This window comes from Stenella coeruleoalba (genome assembly GCF_951394435.1).
Source record: "Stenella coeruleoalba genome assembly, chromosome: 10".
NCBI lineage: Eukaryota > Metazoa > Chordata > Mammalia > Artiodactyla > Delphinidae > Stenella > Stenella coeruleoalba.
The window spans coordinates 34,388,112-34,409,347 of record NC_137156.1 but is presented as its reverse complement, the minus strand read 5'-3'; the positions used below and the strand labels follow the sequence as shown (position 1 = coordinate 34,409,347).

The 21,236-nt window shown below is 48.0% G+C and overlaps 1 protein-coding gene across 3 annotated transcripts; it reads left to right on the top strand.

The window, feature by feature from the left end:
- Positions 1-306: 306 nt before the first annotated feature.
- TAF8 (TATA-box binding protein associated factor 8) lies at positions 307-20,298 on the top strand (the record flags this gene model as incomplete). Of its 3 annotated transcripts, none has more annotated exons than XM_079934008.1 (9): positions 307-351; positions 1,125-1,281; positions 3,583-3,681; positions 4,032-4,094; positions 5,468-5,592; positions 7,854-8,001; positions 9,452-9,594; positions 16,492-16,631; positions 17,390-20,298. In XM_079934008.1, the coding sequence occupies 9 exons, from the start codon at positions 307-309 to the stop codon at positions 17,448-17,450; spliced, it is 981 nt and encodes a 326-aa protein (XP_079790134.1). In that variant the 3' UTR covers positions 17,451-20,298. The 3 variants fall into 3 exon arrangements, with proteins under 3 accessions (XP_079790134.1, XP_079790132.1, XP_079790133.1); XM_079934006.1 differs by having other exon boundaries at positions 16,936-20,298; XM_079934007.1 differs by lacking the exons at positions 16,492-16,631; positions 17,390-20,298 and adding an exon at positions 13,342-13,671.
- Positions 20,299-21,236: the final 938 nt, after the last annotated feature.

Here is a 21,236-nt window from a genome sequence, read left to right as displayed (position 1 = left end):
GGACCCAGGCAGAGGCTGCTATCAGGCACCTTTGGAGTGTTCCAGGGATGTGCTTTTTACGAAAAGCGACTTCATTTCAAAATAGGTGTAAAACCGAGACCTCATTTTCCTGGCCACTTCCGGGCACTGAACGCACCGCTCACAGAAGGCGAAGTGAGCGAGGTCACCCAACACACCCTCCCGACCCCGCTGGGCCTAGGAAAACCCAGAGGGGCGCGTGTCGCCCCGCCCCCTTGCCGCTCCTCCCCGCCCGGTGACTACAAGCCCCATCCTGCCCTGCGCTCATGCACATTACGCCAGAGCAAGATGGCCGACGCGGCGGCCACTGCCGGGGCTGGCAGCTCCGGAACGGTAAGGGCGGGAGGCGCGAGGCCGAAGCCGAGAGAGTCGGGGCATTCTGTAACTTTCCCCTAGCCTGGGCTACAATCTTATACCCAGAAATCCAGCCCCACCATGAGCTCTGAGTGGAGGAGGGTCTTTCAGGTCGTACGTGACCCCCTTCTCGAGACTCGGCGGTTGCCTCCTGAGTTGGTGGACTTGTATACTGATTGGCCCGTTCTCTGTTGGGGGTTGGGAGCCCGGAACACCTCCTGATTGGTGCAACGAGGCCGCTTTCGCCTTCTTATTGGCTCGCCAAAGTTGGGAGGGATTCCCGTTTCAAAATACTTCCTACTTGTAGGTCCTCTACTTAGTATCATGTGTTTGTTGTTTTAATTTTCCTCGTTAGCAAAGTGGTGTGGAGGTGGAAGGAACAAGAGAGAGGTCACTTTTTTTCTGGGAGATGGATATGAGTTCAATCCCATCGTGCGTGTTTCTTCAGCTATATATTCTGATAATCTGCTAAAATAGAAAGTAGAAAACAGCCGTTTTGTTATTGGAATTGTAAGTATTAGGTAGGCAGAAAGGCTGTCTCCGAATTTAGAGCCCCCGGGGTGCTCAGTTATTACTCATTTGGCCAAGAGCTGTAAGTCTAAACATCAGGGACTACTACATCTTATTAAGCACTAATAAATAAGTATTTAGCAAAAGAACCTTTGCTTGCCGTTGGCAGTATGTGAACTCTGTGATTGCATCCTTGTCCTCTGGATGAAAACGTTTTCTCTTTCTGGGCTGCTGATTCACAGAGATCAGGAAGTAAACAGTCCACTAACCCTGCTGATAACTACCATCTGGCCCGAAGGCGAACCCTGCAAGTGGTTGTGAGCTCCCTGCTGACAGAGGCAGGGTTTGAGAGTGCTGAGAAAGCATCTGTGGAAACATTGACAGAGATGCTGCAGAGCTGTAAGTACCAGGAAACAATAGGCCTTCCTCAAGTCAACCAAACGTCTGTTCTGTGTCCTGCATTGTGATAGTGTTAGAATTTAAGAAAAAGAAGAACATTGTTACGTGACTTACAGGCTTTAGAATCAGATAGACCTGGGTGTAGGTCATCACTCTGCCACCTAATAGCTTGGGTTAACCACTCAACCTCCTGAACCTCAATTGCCTCCTTTGTGAAAAGGAATAATAATTTGTACCTCCTGGAGTTTTGAGTATAAGTGAGATGTATATGTAAAACAGTCAAAGCTGGGAACGTTGTAAGCTCTCGATGACTTGTAGGTGCTGTTATTATTGCTGTTTGTTCTCTATGCTCAAAGAACTTACAGTTTCATTGGAGAGTCAGGATTAATTCCCGTGAAATAGATGCTGCACATTATATAATCAAATGCTATATTATGTGATACAAAGAGTGAGGGTGAATAAGTTTTAGAAAACGGAAAAAAGAAAAAAACACCCTTTTAAAAGGAAGTATCTTGAGGTTTAGGAGCCTGGAACCGTCTCACATAGGCTTGTGCATGTACACTGTATTTCCCTCTTTGGGCCTTTGGAGGGGAGGGGAGGATGGAATGAGGGTTGTGGGTGTTTAAGGTGTTTGAGGGCGGAATCAACCCTATGAATGGAAGTGAGAGAAAGGTTTAGGCAGAGAGAGAAGTTGAGCTGCAGTACAGGCCAAACAAAGAATTGGCCAACTCAGTGGGGTGCTCTGGAGCAACTGTTGCCCATCAGAGTATCTGACATCAGTCCCCCAAAGCCCTGCCTTTGTAGTTTGGTCTTGATCAGTCACTAGATGTGGGCTGCCCCAGGAAGGCTGTGATCTGGGTTGAGGTGACGCTCTGCAGCTGTTGTTTGGAACTTCAAGATACCAAATGTTTTCCTAAAGCAGCCATCTCAAACCCCATTAGACTCTTAAATATTGAGGACCCCAAGGAATTTTGTATACATGGGCTCTATATAGAGAAATTTTTGTCACATTAGAAAATAAAACTGAGAACATTTTAAAACATAAGAATGCACAAGCACACATTCCATTATCCAGCAGAGCCACGATGTCATCATAGGTGACATAGCCTCCGGAAAACTGCATGAGAGAACGAGACTAAAAAAGTCAAAGGATGTCTCATTTTATTATGAAAATGGTTTTGACCTGTGGACCCATTCCAGAAAAAGTCTCTTTTGTATGTAAAATTCACAATTTCAGAATTTTCCTGGAGCTGCCCATCCACCTCTGAAACCCACTCATGGAGCCCAGCTTCATGCTTCCCCTTTCCCCTGAAGGAGTTTAGCATGGCTGAAAAGAGGTTCAGCTTCAGGTAGAAGAAACAAAAACTTGACAACCAGATAATAAGACCTTTTTTTGTGTGTGGTGGCACAATGTACATATCATAAAATTACCATTTTAATTATTTTTCAGTGTACAATTCAGTAGTGTTAAATATACTCACAATGTTGTACAACCATCAGCATTATCCATTTCCAGAACTTTTTCATCATTCTAAACAGAAACTGTATCCATAAACAGTAACTCCCCATTCCTCGTTCCTCCCAACTCCTGGTAACCCCTAATCAATTTTTTTGTCTCTATGAATTTTTTTTAAAATAAATTTTATTTATTTAGCTGCGTTGGGTCTTTGTTTCTGTGCGAGGGCTTTCTCTAGTTGCAGCAAGTGGGGGCCACTCTTCATCGCGGTGCGCGGGGCTCTCCCTGTCGTGGCCTCTCCTGTTGCGGAGCACAGGCTCCAGATGCGCAGGCTCAGTAGTTGTGGCTCATGGGCCCAGTTGCTCCGCGGCATGTGGGATCTTCCCAGACCAGGGCTTGAACCCGTGTCCCCTGCATCGGCAGGCAGATTCTCAACCACTGCACCACCGGGGAAGCCCTGAATTTTTTTTTTCTAGATACCTCATATAAGTGGAATCTTAAAATATTTGACTGTCTGGCTTATTTCATTAGCATGATGTTTTCAACGTTTATTCATGTTGTAGCTTGTATCAGAATGTCATTCCTTTTGAAGGCTGAATAATATTCCATTATATGGATAGACCACATTTTATGTATCCATTCATCTGTGGATGGACACTGGGTTATTTCTACCTTTTGTCTACTGTGAATAGTGCTGCTATGAACATCATGCACTCTGTTTGAGTCCCTGTTTTCCCTTCACTTGGGTGGATATCTAGGAGTGGAATTGCTGGCTCATATGGCAATTCTGTGTTTAACTGTTTGGGAACTGAGAGTAAGACTTTCTGCCTTTGATCCTTTCCTAGACATTTCAGAAATTGGGAGGAGTGCCAAGTCTTACTGTGAGCACACAGCCAGGACGCAGCCCACACTGTCAGATATTGTGGTCACACTTGTCGAGATGGGTGAGTACACCTCCAGTTTCCGTTTCTTCAGTGCAGCTGAGTTGGAGGCATGAGAGAGAGAGAGAGAGAGAGGAGTCCCCAGGAGGCAGCCCCCTCTCCTGAGCGTTCTTAAATCCCCTCATGAGTCTCCTGGTTTGCTTTTAGCTTGAGAGAGTTATCAAAAGAGGGTACCTCTGAACCCCTTTAAGAGGCCTCCTAACTCCCTCTTCGGGGATTCTGCTGGAGCTTCTTTTGAGTGGCAGCAAAGCTCTTGTGTTGGGAGTTTAAACTATTTCACCACAGTATTACTTCCCCTTCCATGTTCAGTATCCAGTGGTCTGGGCAGTGATTGTTGTTCTCCTGTTTCTTAGGTTTCAATGTGGACACTCTCCCTGCTTATGCAAAACGGTCTCAGAGGATGGTCATCACTGCCCGTAAGTGACTCTGAACTGAGGTACTCAGGAGTGCTCAGTTAATGCTGGTGGAATGAATTGGTTGACTAGGGCAGGGATTGGTGTAGCTACTGCCTCGTTGCAGGCTCCCTTCCATTATTTGGGGCTACCTACCATGTAATCGTTATTTGGGCTAGTCAGATTAGGATGTGAAGTTCAGTCACCAGAAAGGTAAACCATCTCGATGCTACTTGAAGAATGTGAGAATGCTTGTTCTTCCTTAGATCCAGGGTCAGTAAACTATGGCCTATAGGCCTAACGTGGTCCACCTCCTGTTTTGTAAATAAACTTTTGTTGGTACACAGCCATGTTTACTTATTATCTATGGTTGTTTTCATGCAATAATGGCAGAGTTAAGTAGTTGTGACAGGCTGCACAGCTTGCAAAACCTAAAATATTTACCTCCTGTCCCTTTATACAAAAAGTCTGATGATCTCTGCCTTAGATACACTGAGTGCCATAAACTGAGTTGATTGGAGTAACTAGTTTGGGTTTGCAGGACCTCGGGAGAATTCACTAGATTTTTTTTTCCATCACTCCTTTCAGGCTGGCATCTTATCCTTTTTGGCTGTGTTGGGTCTTTGTTACTGTGCACGGGCTTTCTCTAGTTGCGGCGAGCGGGGGCTACTCTTCGTTGTGGTGCACGGGCTTCTCATTGCGGTGGCTTCTCTTGCTGCGGAGCACGGGTTCTACGCGCGCGCAGGCTTCAATAGTTGCAGCATGACACAGGCTCAGTCGTTGTGGCTCGCGGGCTCTAGAGCGCAGGCTTAGTAGTTGTGGTGCCCGGGCTTAGTTGCTCCGCGGCATGTGGGATCTTCCCGGACCAGGGATAGAACCTGCGTCCCCTGCATTGGCAGGTGGATTCTTAACCACTGCACCATCAGGGAAGCCCAGCTGACATCGTTTTAAGATGCTCCTCTCAAAGTGGCAGTGAAAGGTGCCATTTTCAACCCCTCTTGCTCTCGTTGGCCCTCGCTTAACTTACCCTGGCTCCGTGTCTGTCTTTGTTACCTGGGTTCTTGAAAGGAGTTAGCAGCCCACCTAACTTCCTTACGTCCTCAGCCTGCTCTTTATGTAGTTAGCTTCTCTCAGCCCCGCACTCACCGCCCTAAGAGGCATGCAGTCAGGATTGCTGTAGATGGGAATGTCACCCCAGGTCATGCCGTGCCGGGCGTTGTTGGGGGGCGGAGGTACCTTTTCAGGTCCTCAGACCATTAAAGGCCTTTTATTGGTAGAATTACAAAGTGCCTGTCGCATAGAACATTGAGGTCCAGGATTTACTTTGAGAAAAGGAGGGTGCGGGTAGAGACGCGAGGCCTTGGGTGGAAGAGTAACCGCCGGTGACTCTGTTGCAGCTCCAGTGACCAATCAGCCGGTGACCCCCAAGGCCCTCACTGCAGGACAGAACCGGCCCCACCCGCCACACATCCCCAGCCATTTCCCCGAGTTCCCCGACCCCCACACCTACATCAAAACTCCGGTGAGTGACAAGGCCACCCTGGGGGCTGTGACTGACGCAAAAGCAGACTCCATTTTCCTGGCTGTCAGGCTGGAGTCCAGAAGTTTGTTGGTCACAGGGTAGTTCAGAACTCACAGTGTCGTTCCTCACTGGAAAACAATTTGGCAAAGGAAAATTATCTTCTCCAGTTTGCTGGCGAAAATACAGTTAATAAATAAACTGAAAGTGGCACCGTTTCGCCTGTCCCACAGAGGAACCTAGCCACGTAGAGAAGAGACACATTCCACAAAATGCTGGTAGTAATTCTTGGTGGGATTATAGGTAACTGTTGTTTTGTGTGTGCTTTTCTGGGTTTCCCAAATTTTCCATAATAGGTAAGAGTTATTTTTGAAATCAGGGAAAGAGTTACTTAAAACATACTTGGGGGAATTCCCTGGCAGTCCAGTGGTTAGGACTCCGTGCTTTCACTGCTGAGGGCCTGGGTTCAATCCCTGGTCTGGGAACTAAGATCCCACAAGCTGCATGGTGTGGCCCCCCCAAAAAAGACAAAAAATAAAACTTGGTAATATGAAATGGAACTTATCATAACTGTGAGCTCTGGGTCTGTGTGGGACAAGTCTAGTTGTCCTCCTTAGTTCAGATGTCCTCCGAACATGTCCTCCGTGTTCCAATTTGCCTTCTAGCGATTTCACCTTCCTTTGGGAAGGTACAGTGTGCATAGGAGTCCCCAGAGGCTCTTCTACTCGCTTCCTGTGTCCCCGCCTCCACACTGCGTCCCGGTGCAAATATGGCCGCGATGCAGGGTTGGGGCAAGTCCTCCAGGAGATTTTTCCACACCTCAGGATACAGGGCAAAGGAGCAGGTGGTCAGCCACCATTGCAGCGCAGCCGTTGCTCTTGACCAGGATTTTCTGTATTAGTGTCCTAGGGCTGCTGTAAAGTGCCACAAAGTCGGTGCCTTAAACAACAGAAGTGTATTACCTTGTAGTTCCAGAGGCTGGAAGTCCAAAATCAAGGTGTCGGCAGGCTCCCTGTGAAACCTTCGCCCAGCCTCAGGTGGCTTCTAGGCAGTTCGTGGCGCCCCTTGGCCTGTAGGTGCGTCACTCCAGTCTTCCTCTTCACACGGCCCTCTCTCTATATCTCCGTCTTCACGTGGCCATTTCTTATAAGGACACCAGTCATATCGGATTCTTACCACCCTACTCATATGACCTCATGTTAACTGATTACATCGTGCAATGACCCTATTTCCAAATGAGATCATATTCTGGGGCCCTGGGGGTTAGGCCTTCCACACGTCTTTTTTTTAGGGGGCTATAATTCAACCCACAGCAGTCTCTAACTCTTTTGTAGCATATGTCTGTCAGTACAGTATTAAGCACATGCTTCAGTATTTATTTGCTCATTCACGTGAATGTTATAATGTAACACAGAACTAAAACAATGTACGTTGAAAGATCATCTGACCCTTATTAAAGGTTCAGGAAACTGGTGCTCCTTTTTAGTGGCAGCCACGTTATAGCCTCAGCTTTTGTATTTTTTGAAATCTTGGTTTAATACCTGGTGGAATACGATGTAGGAGGTCTGGTGCTAAGTTCAGTTTATTTTGATACTTTAACAGCTCTCATAGTTGAAAAAGGTACAGTACAAAGATAGGTGGGATCTTAGGCTGCCCGTAATAAATCATAAAACTAATTTTTTTCATTCTCATCTACCAATTATTTGAAGACTTATGTTAAAATTTTCCTATTAAATTTCCAACTTTTTAAATGTCAAACGGTTATCTTAAAAATAATTGTAAGATCTTGCATTTTAATGTTTTTAACCAGCATGTTCAGAATCCTGTTAAATTCTTCATCTTGGGAAGGCTTTAAACATGTCAGAAAGTTCTGTTGTCATGTTACACTGAGGGCCCCTGGGTGGTCCCCGGCAGGGCTTCCCTGGCAGGGCTTCCCCGGCAGGTGTGTGGGGCTGAGAATTGCCACTCTCCCTTCAGGATGTGTCTCTTATGCCTGAGTCCAGCTGTTGCTGGAGCTAAATGAAGGCCCGGGATCACGTAAATGTAAATGTTTGTATATTTCTTAACTTTTAAGATTCAAAGTAAATGTTAATCATAGTTATATTGTTTCTTTCTGCCCTTCCTCTGCCCTTGGGGATCTCCGCTCTCAGTGACGGTAGGGGTCATTTAAAGGGTGGGAGGACAGAGCAACAGCAAGGCAGGAACCCGAGGAGGGCAGTGTAGTCATTGGTATTTCTCTAGTGTCTTTGCTGTTCTCCCTTTAGACGTACCGTGAGCCTGTGTCGGACTACCAGGTCCTGCGGGAGAAGGCTGCGTCCCAGAGACGAGACGTGGAGCGGGCACTCACTCGTTTTATGGCCAAGACCGGCGAGACCCAGAGTCTTTTCAAAGATGACGTCAGCACGTTTCCCTGTGAGTGTCTCCACTCTGTGGACCCTGGTTTGTCCTTTGAGATCATCGCCCCATCTTCCCTCTCTCTCAGTGTCATTGGAAAAAACGAATAAGCTTTGTCCTTGTCTTGTGGAACTTGTTCTTCATTTCTGGCTCCTTTTTCTAGGTCTTAAGGGCCTGTCCCTAACTGATGACTCCAAAACAGTAATGGCCTCTGTTGGGATTGGGCACTTGAAGTGCATTGAGTTGAGGTTACCTCGAGGGTGACTGAGCCCCAGGCATCAGAGAGGCTCATTTAGCAGAAGGGGCAGCCCTGGTGGTAGAAGGACCCTGGTGGCAGGGGGCAGGGCAGTTAAAGAACCTCTGCCAGACTTTGCCTTCACTACGTCCTCTCACAGGGCTCACCATATAATTTCTCATCTCAGCACTGTTTCACTGTGTGACCAAGTGTCTTCCTCTCCACAGGCCTCAGTGTTTCCAAAGGGGAGTGAGGGAGATTGGTTTAGATGATTCATTCAGTCAGCCAGCTCCTGTTGGATTCTCGCTGTGTGCCTTGGCCCGGAACCACAGCGGCTAAGTTATTAAGTCCAGACACTGTGCTACTCACCTTCCCTACGCTATCTCATGAACTCCTTGAGTGAGCCTCTGAGTTAGGAACTGTTACTTCCACCATTCCAGGAGCCAAGGCTTAGAGAGAAGAGAAATGAAGTAATTTGCCCAAGGTCACACAGAGAGTAGATAGCATTCAAACCTAGCTCTTTCTGTCTGCAGGACTCCACATCTGAGCCATGTTAAAAATAACCTTAGAGTGTCTCCTGATAATGACATTCTACCATGGAAGTGTGCACAAGACTTTCTTTTTATTTTTTATTTATTTATTTACTTATTTATTTATTTACTTATTTATTTATTTACTTGCTTACTTTTATTTGTTTATTTAATGATTTCGCCTACTCAGCCTCCGTGCTTTTTGGAGGAATTGGGTCACTTGTGTACCTGAAGCGCCCTCTAGCTCAGTGGATATACTTCCACGCAGAGAGTTCTCAAGTCCGCTGTCGGGACCTGAGTCCTTCAGGTTGAAGGGATCCACATCCCTGCTCTAATAATGAGGCTGGGGGTTAACTGACCTGATGCTTTGCTAGGATTCAGCCCCAGTTCTCTCTGATTTTAGTGGTACTTGGTAAAAGTAGGCTGTGCAGTCATATTGCCCGAGTTCAAATCCCACTCCACCACTTCCGGTGTGCTTGAGGAGGTCACGTAACCTCTCCGGGCCTCAGGTTCCCCTTCTGTAAAATGGGGTTGGTAATTGTACTTACTTAATAGGGTGGAGGCGAGAATTAAAGATAACACGTAAAGCCTGTAGGACACTGCCTGGCCTGTGCTAAGCGCTCGAGCGTGTTAGCCATCACTGTCATTCGCTGCTGCTCGCTGATCTGTCATAAGGCTCTCGGCCTCTCTTCCGACCCCCCAGTGATTGCTGCCAGGCCTTTCACCATCCCCTACCTGACCGCTCTTCTTCCGTCTGAGCTGGAGATGCAGCAAATGGAGGAGACGGATTCCTCGGAGCAGGACGAGCAGACAGACACAGAGAACCTCCCTCTTCACATCAACACGGTGGGTCCTGCCTTCTGCCCGCTTCAGCACGCCCCCCGCAGTAGCCCGTGCTGCTCTCTGCCTATCACCCTGGGGATTGGACAGGACCTACCTCAGGTCTCTGGCCCCACGTTAGGGACTTGCATGATGGGCCTGCAGTGATCCAATTGCGGCACGATCTCTAGCTCGAGGGATAAGTCTGTGTCCTGGGGATCCATTCATTCATTCAACAAATATTGAATGAGCACCTGCCAGAGTCAGGCAGGTGCCAGGTGCTAGGGAATTAGCAGGAGGCAAGATAGACAAAATGTCCTGCCCTAAAGGAGCTAAGGAAAAGTGAGAAATTAGGAGATGGGGGTAGGTATGGGCCTAGGGGATGTGGTATTAGATTGGGTGACTGAGAAGGTGACAGGTGAGTAAAGACCTGAAGGGAACAAGGCTCGCACGTATCTGGGAGTAGAGCGTTCCCCACAGAGGGAACAGCAGATTCGAAGGCCCTGAGGTGGGTGTTGTTGTGCTGAGGAATGGCAAGGCCATCAGGGTGGCCAGTGTGGCATGAGCAGAATGGGGGGAGGAGAGCAGGGGACAAGGTCAGAGAGCTCCTGGGGAAGTCAGGTCTTAACGGTACCTAAGCACTTGGGCTTCTTGTCAGTACGATGGGAGCCCCTGGACATACTGAGCAGAGGAGGGTCTCAGGATCGGTGAGGTTGCTGGGTCGAGGGTGGACTACAGAGGGTGAGGGCAGAAGCAGACCGATCGGGAGGCTGGTGCAAGAAGCTGAGAGATGGTGGTAGAGGTGAAGACACAGGTAGATTATTTGGTCAGATTCTAGATTATTTTCGGAGCAGAAGCGACTGATGGAGTGGATGTGAGAGAAAGAGAGTCAAAGATAAATGCAAGGGTTTTTTTCCTGAACAACAGGCAAGATGGAAGTTCCCAGCCGAGACAGGCGAGATGGTTGGGTGGAACAGGTGTAGGGGGGAAGCCAGGAGCAGAGGTTTACACGAGGTAAGTTTGAGATGGTTATTAGACATACGGGTGGTGGGGTCAGGTAGGAAGGTGGATAGGCGCATTGGAGTTCAAGGAGCTTTTGGGCTCAGGAGATGCAAACCTGGGAGTCCTCGGCGTGTAGATAGTGTTTAAACCACGAGACCAAGTGAGTGCCTAGGGGGCGAGTGAGGATAAAATAGAGAAGAGGTGCCAGGGCTGAGCCCTGGGGCTCTGCGCTGTTCAGAGGGTGAGGAGACGAGGAACCGGCCAAGAAGATGGAGAAGGCACAGCGGGAAAGGTGGTGGAACCGGGGAGGGTGTGTGTGTGTGGGGGCTGCGGCGTCCCGGAGGCCAAGGGAAGAAAGCGTTTCAGGGAGAAGAGAGTGATCAGCTGTGTCTGAAGCTGCAGTTAGTTCCAGTCATCTGAGGACTGAGATGTTGCCCATTAGATTTGGCAACGGGCATGCAGTTTGTGACCTTGACAATGGCAATTTCAGGAAGAATGAGAGCAAGTGAATTCAAAGAGAAAGAGAAGAGAGGAACTGGAGTCGGTGAGTGTGGACTTGTGTTGTCCGTTACAGTGGCCAGTAGCCACATGTGGCTATTTAAGTCTAAATTGATGTAAATTAAATAAAACAAAAAAATTCAGTTCCTTGGTCACACCAGCCACATTTCAGTGGCCACCTGTGGCTCGTGGCTACCCACTGGGCAGCACAGATATGAACAGTTAAATCATCACAGAAAGTTCCATTAATGTAGACCATGGTTTCAAGGAATTTTGCTGTGAAGGGAAGGAGAGAAAATGGAGCGGTAACTAAAGGGGAAGAATTGAGGAGGTCAGAGAGGTGTTTTGTTTTTTATCTTTATTTTTAAATTTTGTGTATTGATTTTTTTAGCCGCACCTTGCAGCTTGGGGGATCTTAGTTCCCCAACCAGGCATCAAACGTGGACCCCCCACGGTGGAAACGTGGAGTCCTCACCACCGGACTGCCAGGGATGTCCCTTATTTGTTTTTTAAAATAAAAGAAATAACAGGATGTTTGTATGCTGATGAAAATGATCTGGTAAAGTTGATGCAGGAGAGAAAGAAACATTTTGGAATGATGACCTTTGATGAGGGAGAGGGCATGGGATTTAGTGCCCAGAAGGAGGGGTTAGCCTTACTGTGGACATTTCAGAGCCAGGATAGGAGATAAAATGTGTGGGCACAGAGCCAAAGGTCGGCGGGGAGGTGTGCTCGTTGAAACTGGTGGGTGTTCTTTTCTGGTTACGCTGTATTGTACTCGGCAAGTAAGAGGATAAGACCCACTCTTGTTCATGCATCAGGGGAGAAAGTGCCAAGCAGAGTCAGAGACCTGCTGAAGCTCTGATGCCTTTAAAGCTTCCAGGACCCTAAGAGTCAGGTTACCACATTCATCCATCCTTTAAGGTTGGCCCTGGCTTTTAAGCAAGGGATGGCTCAGTGATTGTAGCTGAACTGAGGGTTCCTCGTGTTCTCTGAGGTGTGAGGCCCCAGGATGCAGGTGCAGAGTGCCAGTGCTGACTCTAGTATTTGCTGAAGGTCTCCCGTGCCTGAACACACATTTCTTTAATGTTGAATTATTCCTTTCAGAATTAGGGCTGGGAGCCCATGGCTCTGCATAGAGCAGAGGAGCTCTGTTATTCTACACTTCTGTTTTGGACTCAGTTAATTTGGTCTGAGATGTGGTGATTGTGGCACGGACTAAGATGAGGTTCACCTTATGAGAAGGCGGAGTCTTCTAAACAAACATCACTGTCCCCTTATAAGTACAAAGCAGCTAAAGGGCTTGCAGATGTGTTATCTAAAACTCCGGGTAATGTAATGACATAGGTGAGGTCATGGCGGTGAGTGAACCGAGGCTGAAAGGATGCCAGGAACTGCCTGAGGCCAAGCCAGACAGGAGGAGTAGAAAGATCTGAGCCTCAGAGTCAGACCGGCCTGGCCTCAGATCCAGACCAGGGTACTTTCCAGCTCATGACCCAGCATCTGAGTCTGTTTCCTCACAAATGCAAATAGGAGTAGGAACACCTACCTCAAGGGGAAGTGAGGGGCCTGAGATAAAATGAGCTCATCCGTCTGAGGTGCCTGGCACACGGCCGCTCATGGCACCCGCCGCCCCCTCCCCCTGCCCCTGCTGCATGGCCACATGCTCTTCTGTACAAAGTAAATAAATAAAGAGACTTCAGGGAAAGGATTCCAGCAACAATTTATGACAGTCAGTTGGGCTTGTTATTTCGTTGGACTGGCAAATACAATCATATGTTTAAGACTCAGAATGTACGAAAAGATGTATGGTGACAGTCTTTCACCTGTCCTTGTTCCCTGTCATCCATTTTCCCTCCTACAAAGCAACCAGTGTCACCAGTCTCTTGTGAATCCTTCTAGAGATGTTTTTTAATTGTTATTTTAAGCACAAACAGTTCTTTCCCCTTGCTTGCTTTCTTTGTGGCGATATCTCGGTGGTCGTTGCACGCTGTATGTGAGGACCTGCTTCATCCCTCTGCATAGCTTCCTCCTGTTGCGTTGTGTGGACTTAGTGAGCCAGTCCCCTGCGGATGTTTACGTTGTTTTCTGTCATTAGCATTTACAGACATTGTTACGGGAAGTTCAATAACTGGCGTTTTAAATTGTTCTTTTATCTGTCAAGGTCACAGCTGTCAAGGACTGTTGCTAGGTAGTTACTTTGCTTAACTTGGTTCTGGTTACTCCATCTAGGAACGTGAAGGGGCTATTCATTTTGTTTATTTATTTATTTAGTGGCCACATTGCGCAGCACGTGGGATCTTAGTGCCCTGACCAAGGATCAAACCTGCGCCCCCGGCAGTGGAAGCGTGGAGTCTTAACCACTGGACCGCCAGGGAAGTCCCAGGGCTATTCATTTTAAATTGGCGTATCAGAGGATTCTTTTCTCATACATTTCAACGAGCTGCCTTCTGCAGGCAACCCCAGTGTCTCAACTTTTACTCTTTTCTGAACAGTGTACCATTCATGTCCTCAGCAAGTATTTGTTTAGTACCTGGTAAGTGCCAGATACTGTTCTGAGTGCTTGGGACACATCAGTGACCAGAACAAAGACAACAGCTGCATCTCGGGAGCCCGTGTGTTGGCAGTGGGGGAATGACCATAGACGTAATACATAAATGCATCACTATATAGTACGTAAAAGATGAAAGTGCTACGGGGGGAAAACTGAGTAGGGGAGGATCCAGGGTAAAGGGTGGAGGTTTCAGTTTTAAATAGGGTGCTCAGGGTACACATCACAGAGAAGGTGACGTCTGAGCAGAGTCTTGAAGGAGGTGAGGGAGTGAGCCATGTGGATATCTGGGGAAGAGTGCCCTGGAAAGGGAACAGCCAGTGCAAAGGCCCTGGGGAATAGCACAAAGGAGAGTGGAGGTGTGACCGAGGAAGGTGGGGCCGGGGGAGGGGAGGGAGAGCTTAGATCAGGCGGGGCCTTGTGAGCAGTTTTAAGAACTGTCTTTTCACTGGATGAAGTGGGAGTCCTGGGAGGGTGTGGAGCAGAGGAGAGGCAGGTCTGAACTTCTCCAAGGAGCACTGGCTGCGCTGGTGAGAATGGGACAGGCAGAGGAGGGACTGTGGCGGGAGGCCAGTTAGGAGGCTGTTGTCCATCCGGGTAAGAGACACTGGTAGGTCCTACCAGGGGGGTCGCGGAAGAGATAGTGGAAGTGGTCAGATTCTGCCTGTATTTGGAAGATAAGGCCAAGAAGTTTTCCCAACAGATTGGCTGTGGGATGCCAGAGAAAGAAAGCAAGCAGGAGTGACTGCAGAGTTTTGGACTTGGACAGCTGGGAGGACAGGACGGGAAGACAGTGGGAGAAGCTGTTTGTGCTCGCGGTTTAGTTTAGGCACGTTGAATGCCTGCTTGCCCGCCACGTGGAGATGGCGGGTGGTTGAGCGACAGTGGCCGTGCAGGCCTGGAGGTCAAGGGAGATGTGAGGGCTGGGGAGGTTCAAGTGGGGGATGCTGCCGATGGAAGTGGTGGTAGAAGCTGTGAGGCTGGATGCAGTCACCCAGGGCGCATGGGGTGCGTGAGGGGGGTGCATGAGGAGCGTGCCCTCAGTCTGGCCTTTCCCTGCCCAGGTCGCTCCTGACAGACCTTTCTACTCCCACCTGTTTTTACAAATCTCAGTCGTTTTAGTACTTTACTTCTTTTGTCTACTCCTCCTGTCCCTCCCCATCTCAAGGCTCCTTGTCCCCAAAGACAGCAAAGAAAGTGGCATTTCCAGAAGCTCTCCTTGGGCGTAGAGAAGCCTGTTGTCCCATGACTCGTGCCCCAAGTCCTGGCCTCATGAGGCATAGCGAGCTGAGTGGGAGGAGCCTCCAGCAGTGATCCCAGGGCACCCCTGACTGGGTCCCCTCCACCCTAATCATCTCAGGAAGCACTTAAGGCACAGTTGAACTTCCAGTAACTTTGAAGGTTGGGCGTTTCCTGTAGAGAGATGAGAGGAGGGAGGTAGGGGTGAGCTACTAAACCGAGCTGTTAAGAACTTCAGAAAGGTCAGAGCCTGGTATCCAAGGCAGGTCTGGGTGTGGTCAGACGTGTCCAGCGCCTAGTCTGGCACGAGCCAGCCAGGCTGATCTTGGGGTACTCGCTTTCAAGAGAGCCTCCAGGAGGTCCACAGTGACTCTGGTGCCACCGGACTGGGTGTTGGAGAGGGAAGGCACAGGGGCCCTGGATGAACTGGGTCTCTGGGGAGAACAGGGCTGATGGGCAGTGAGAGGGCACGCAGCCGAACCTCAAAGTCATTGCTTTCTTCAGTCTCGTTGAGCCCAGACTGGCGCCGCTGTCCTAGGCCAGTGGTCCCTATGGGAGAACCTTCCATCTGTCCACTGTCCCGCTGTCTTCTGACAGCATAATCTCCTGGTTGAGGTCAAGTCCTCTTTTGCCTCAAGTTACAGAACGGGAATCCCAGTGACAGAACCACTGGTCTGTCACCAGGGGGCGCAGCCCAACCAGCTGCTTCTGGTCCCTTATAGCCCCTTGGGCCTGAGCTGCTTTGTGTGATTTTTATCCCCTTCGCCTGCAGCTTCTGCTCATTTTAAAGAACTTGGAAAATAGAAGAGAGTGTAAAAAAGGAAAGGAGAATCAATCACCCATATTTCCAGAAGCCGTTTGTAAAACTTCAACATATTACGGTTTTCTATGTCTAACCCCATTGTGATTTTTAAAAACTCTTTAACTGAGATCATATTGAATATATTCAAACTTACAAGCTTTTCTCCAAAATCACTTTCCTCAAAAAACGCACAGCAAAAGGCCTGATCCCGGGGCTGCGGGTGGAGGTTTGGGATGATGTTCCCGTGTGGGTGCCCGCACGTGCTGCTTTGCCCTCATGGGAGCTCGCAGGGCTTGAGCAGTTTCTGGCCTCTGCTGGGATATGATCATTTGTACCATGTTGCAAGTACCAGATATTTGAGAATTTGCGGAAAAACCGATTATGATTTACGTGAGTTTTGGTCCGGGGGTGCCCTGTGCACATGATTTGTTCAGTCCTGTACCTCTCAGTCCTGCAGGGCATCGGGAGCCACTTCTCTTTTTCTTTGACTCCGCACAGGCTGGGCTTCCTCCTGAAGCGTCTAAATTGTAGCCCCTGCCTCTGCCCCTCCCAGTTCTCTGTTCCTTGTAAGTCCTGTCCCTGCCTCTGAAGAGGTTCAGGGTCTGGTGTTCTGTGCTCCACTGTGTCAAAGCTGGTGCTCTCGCCTTCCTCTGATAGCAGCCGCTGCCTGGCCTCTTTTCGTCTGGGGCAGAGAGAGGCACATTAGCCAAAAGGTGGTGCTTGGGCTTCTAATTTCTCAACGAAAGGGATGCTAACAGTAGTTCTTACCGTGGGCATGATCTCTTTCCTTATGCCATTTGGTATTTTGCTTTATTTCGGCTTTTGCTCAAAGGATGATTCTGGAGCCGAGAAGGAGAACACCTCTGTCCTGCAGCAGAACCCTTCCTTGTCGGGGAGCCGGAACGGGGAGGAGAACATCATCGATAACCCCTATCTGCGGCCTGTGAAGAAACCCAAGATCCGCAGGAAGAAGTGAGTTGGAGGCCAGGGTGCAGAGAGGCCTCCCTGGCCAACCGCGGTGGCCTTCTCTGCTCCTTGGCAGAAAAGAGAGGCTCACCGGTGGTTCTGAACCTTGGGGAGAGCTACTCTGGTGAGAGGGGAATGTTCTCCCCTTTCCTCTCCGTCCTCATCTCCCGCATGTACCTTTTGTTGCATGGAGGTTGAGCATCCTGCAGCCCAGGGACCAACCCTCACAGCCCAGCAGTTGTTCCCCCGCAAGAAGGAGAGCAGCTGGGGCCCCCACCAGGCGGGCTGCATGGATTCCTCTTCTTTCTAGGTCCCTCTCATGAGCTGAGAAGGAAGCCTGCCTTGTAGAGAGACGCGGATGCCACCCTCCTTGGGGAGTTAAAGCCACTCGCGGGAAGAAGAGGGTGGCCGCCTCGGGGACAAGCCGAGGCTCTAGGGTGTGACGGGCATGATTTTAATAGCAAACTCTCTATTAAGATTACCTGTTTTCACTGGATGTTTGGGTTGACGAAGATACGATGGTAACAATGAGGCTTTTTAAATCAGCCGGGCCATACCGTGGGGCACAGGAGCAGCCAGTGACTTCGTTTATAGTCATGGAACTTGATTCCTTGAAACCTGGGAGACCAGGGAAGGTGGCAGGAAAGAAAGGTCTCTTTGCCTGCTTTGCTCACTGCCGGAAAGACTTTGCTTAGTTTGTATTTCAGGATATCTTGACCCCTTTTATTGACTGACAGTTTGTGGCGCCTATTTTATCATCCTAGAACCTCCTTACTTCTCACCTCACCTGGGCTCCACGTGCCCCGTAGAGCTGATCGAAGGTGACTTTCCCTCCTTTAACATGTTGGAAACAGGAGGCCCACCCGTCGCAGCCTCAGTCTGGGGCCGGCAGGAGTCAGGAGGCATAAGCAGATGCGTGTGGAGTAGAATGAAAGGCAGTACTGACTCTCATCGGCATCTGATGAAAGCTCCCTAAAGCAGGGCAGCACCCTCTCCTAAGGGGTTTATCATTTACTGTCCCTCTGTGGACCATGTGCTTGGGAACAACCAAGCTCTGCCCCATCCTGGGAAAAGAGATTTTCTTTGACAAGAGCCTACATCAGTGGATATATTACGCTGTGATTTGATGGAGGAATCACTGGTTTTATGCAGTAGGAAAAGGATTTGCTGGGGGGTGGGAGGTGGCGGGGATGAGATTTTGAAGGCCGGGCTTAGCCTCATGTTCTGAAAGCTGAGAAACCTGTTCGGTCTGCTGGAAGTTGGCATGGATGGAAGGCCACGTGCCCACCTTATGGCAGAAGTGGGCCAAGAAGAGGCTGCAGGTCTGAATCTGTCCAGCCTCTTTGCCTCTTTATCCTTGATGTGCCCTACAAACCAAAAAAGAAAGATGCTGGGCAAGCTGGTACCTTTTGACTGTTCTCCAGAGGAAGAGGTTGTAAAACCAATTTGGAGGAAGAGAAATGCCAGTGACACCTGGAGGTTAACACGGGGTAAAGGAGGAGAATCCTGGGTTAGTGTCCTAAGGTCCATACTGAGCTCTTCTGATACTCGGCTTCCACAGTCATCTCTTAACCTTCCGTCCTCTTGGTGAATTTGAAAACTCGAAAATCCTGGTGACTTGACAGCAGGCTCCACGCTCCTCTGGCCTCACTGTTCTCTCAGCATTTCATCCCACTGGCTGGAAGGAAAGTGCTGCTCGTCAGCACCTGAAGAGAGGATACTGAGTGAGAAAATCGGATTCCCCAGCTCTGCACCAAATAAGAGTTCTTCCGGTTTGTAGTGACCTGAGACTCCTCCAGTTGAAAGTAGTCAGATCGGGCCTCTGCTGACCCCCTCTGAGCTTGTCAGTTGGCTCTTGGTGATTCTTGGCCTGTTGAGTTTAAATACAGCTCCAGGTTTGAGCCATGGCACGTGCAGGGCTGAAACTTTCCCGGCTTGCTGTTCTCACCCGCTCCCGGGAGCAGTCGTCCCAGCAATTCCTCCTGCTACTGTCCCAAACAAGCACCTGCTGAGTGCTGTAACACTAAGGGATGAGGTAGGATTTGGAAAAGAATTTCCCTTTCTGCTGTTGAGATTTCAGAGGCCTTGCTGCTGTAATTCAGTTCTGCGTGAGACACTGGGAGATGGTCGGACAACCTGAAACATTGACCTGACTATCGTGTAAAAACTGTGCATAATCCTCAATGGATATTTATAAGTTTTTATTTTTTATAACTTTGGGGGAATCGTGGAGGGAAAAAGTAGTCAACAGAACCAGATTAAGCATGTGATTTATGAGCTCTTAATAAAAGGTCATAATAAAAACTTTGTAAATGAAACAGAATTATAAGCTTTGAACTTAATTTGTATGCAAATGTTATAGCAGTGAGTAAAGCTGTATACCAATAAGTAAGGCTTAGCCCTTATGTTGGACAGAGTACCCTTTTCAACTGTCTAAAACTTTTTTTATTTGGGAAGTCTGCAAACACAAAACTAGGGAGGAAAGTATATATACTTTCCCTATGTATTCTTCACCCAACTTCAACACCTATCAACATCTTTTCTGTTTCATCTATTTCTTCTACTTTTTTCTTTTATTTTTTATTCCTAGAGTATATTTTAAAACAAATCTAAGAGCTATGTCATGTAATCTGTAAATATGTTGTTATGCATCTGATAGACTTTTTAAAGTTTTTTTTGAGGTAATTATAGATTGAGGATGTTGCCCAAAAAAAAAATGTTCAGGAAGGTCCCATGTACCCTTCACCCAGTTCCTTCATTGGTAGCATCTTGAATAACTGTAGTATAATACCAAAGCCAGGAAAACGACATTGGTACAATCCACAGGGCTTATTCAGATTCCACCATTTCGTGTGTGTGTGTGTGTGTGTGTGTGTGTGTGTGTGTGTAGCTCTATGCAATTTTGTCATGTGTAGATTCACAATCAAGGTATAGAACATTGTGAGGGGCAGGGATAAATTGGGAGATAGAGACATATACACACTATACTATATATAAAATAGATAACTAATTAAGGCCTACTGTATATAGCATAGGGAAGTCTACTCAATATGCTGTAATGACCTGTATGGGAAAAGAATCTTAAAAAGAGTGGATATATGTATATGTATAACTGATTCATTTTACAGCAGAAACTAACACAACATTGTAGGGATTTCCCTGGTGATCCAGTGGTTAAGAATCCGCCTTCCAATGCAGGGGATGCGGGTTTGATCCCTGGTCGGGGAACTAGGATCACACACGCTGCAGGGCAACTAAGCGTGCGCGCCACAACTACTGAGCTCACATGCCTCAACAAGAGAGCCTGCGTGCCGCAAACTACAGAGCCCATGCACCCTGGAGCCTGCACGCCACAACTAGAGAGAAGCCTGCACGCCACAATGAAGAGCCCGCACCGCAATGGAAGATCCCATGTGCTGCAACTAAGACCCGACGCAGTCAAAAAAATAAAGAAAATAAATATTTTTATAAAAGAACAATGTAGCAGATAAACTTATTTAAAAAAAACTAACAACATTGTAACTATACTCCAATAAAAATTAAAATATATATAGAACATTTCCATAACCACAAGGTTCCTTCATGCTGTCTCCTTATAACCACATCCACCTCTCACCTCTTCCCCATCCCTACCCCCTGGCAGCCACTGCTCTGTTCTCCATCTCTATAATTTTATTTTAAAAATATATAAATGGAATCAAAGTTTGTGACCTTTTGAAGTTGGCTTTTTTCACTTAGCGTAAGCGAGTGAGAGCCATCCAGGTGGTTGTGTGTGTCAGTAGTTCCTTTCTTTTTATTGCTGAGTAGTATCCCAAGTATGGATGTACCATGTCTGTTTAACCATTCATACAAGGAGGGACATCTAGGCTGTTTCCAGTTTGGGGCTATTACGAATAAAGCAGCTATAGACATCTGTGTATAGGTTTTTATGTAAACATAAGTTTTCATTTCTCTGGAATAAATGCCCAAGAATGCAACTGCTGGGTCCTGTGGTAACTGTATGTTTCATTTTAAAAGAAACTGAAACTCTTTTCCAGAGTGGCTGAACCAGTTTGCGTTCCTGCTAGCAGTGTACGAGTGAGCCAGTTTCTCCACATCTTCGCCAACATTTGGTGTTACCTTTTTTTTTATTTTTTAATTTTAGCCATGCTGATCGGTGTGCGGCAATACTCATTGTGATCTTAATTTGCGTTTCCCTAATGGCTAGATGTTAAACATCTTTTTTTCTTGGCTGTGTTGGGTTTTTGTTGCCACACGCGGGCTTTCTCTAATTGCGGCGAGCGGGGGCTGCTCTTCCCTGAGGTGCGTGGGCTTCTCATTGTAGTGGCTTCTCATTGCGGTGGCTTCTCGTTGCGGAGCATGGGCCCTAGAGCACACAGGCTTCAGTAGTTGCGGCACGCAGGCTCAGTAGTTGTGGCGCACAGGCTTAGTTGCTCTGCAGCATGTGGGATCTTCCTCAGCCAGGGATCAAACCCATGTCCCTTGCACTGGCAGGCAGATTCTTAACCACTGCACCACCAGTGAAGTCCCTAGATGTTGAACTTCTTTTCATGTGCTTTTTTGCTGTCTGTGTATCCTCTTTGGTTAATTATCCATTTAAATCTTTTGTCC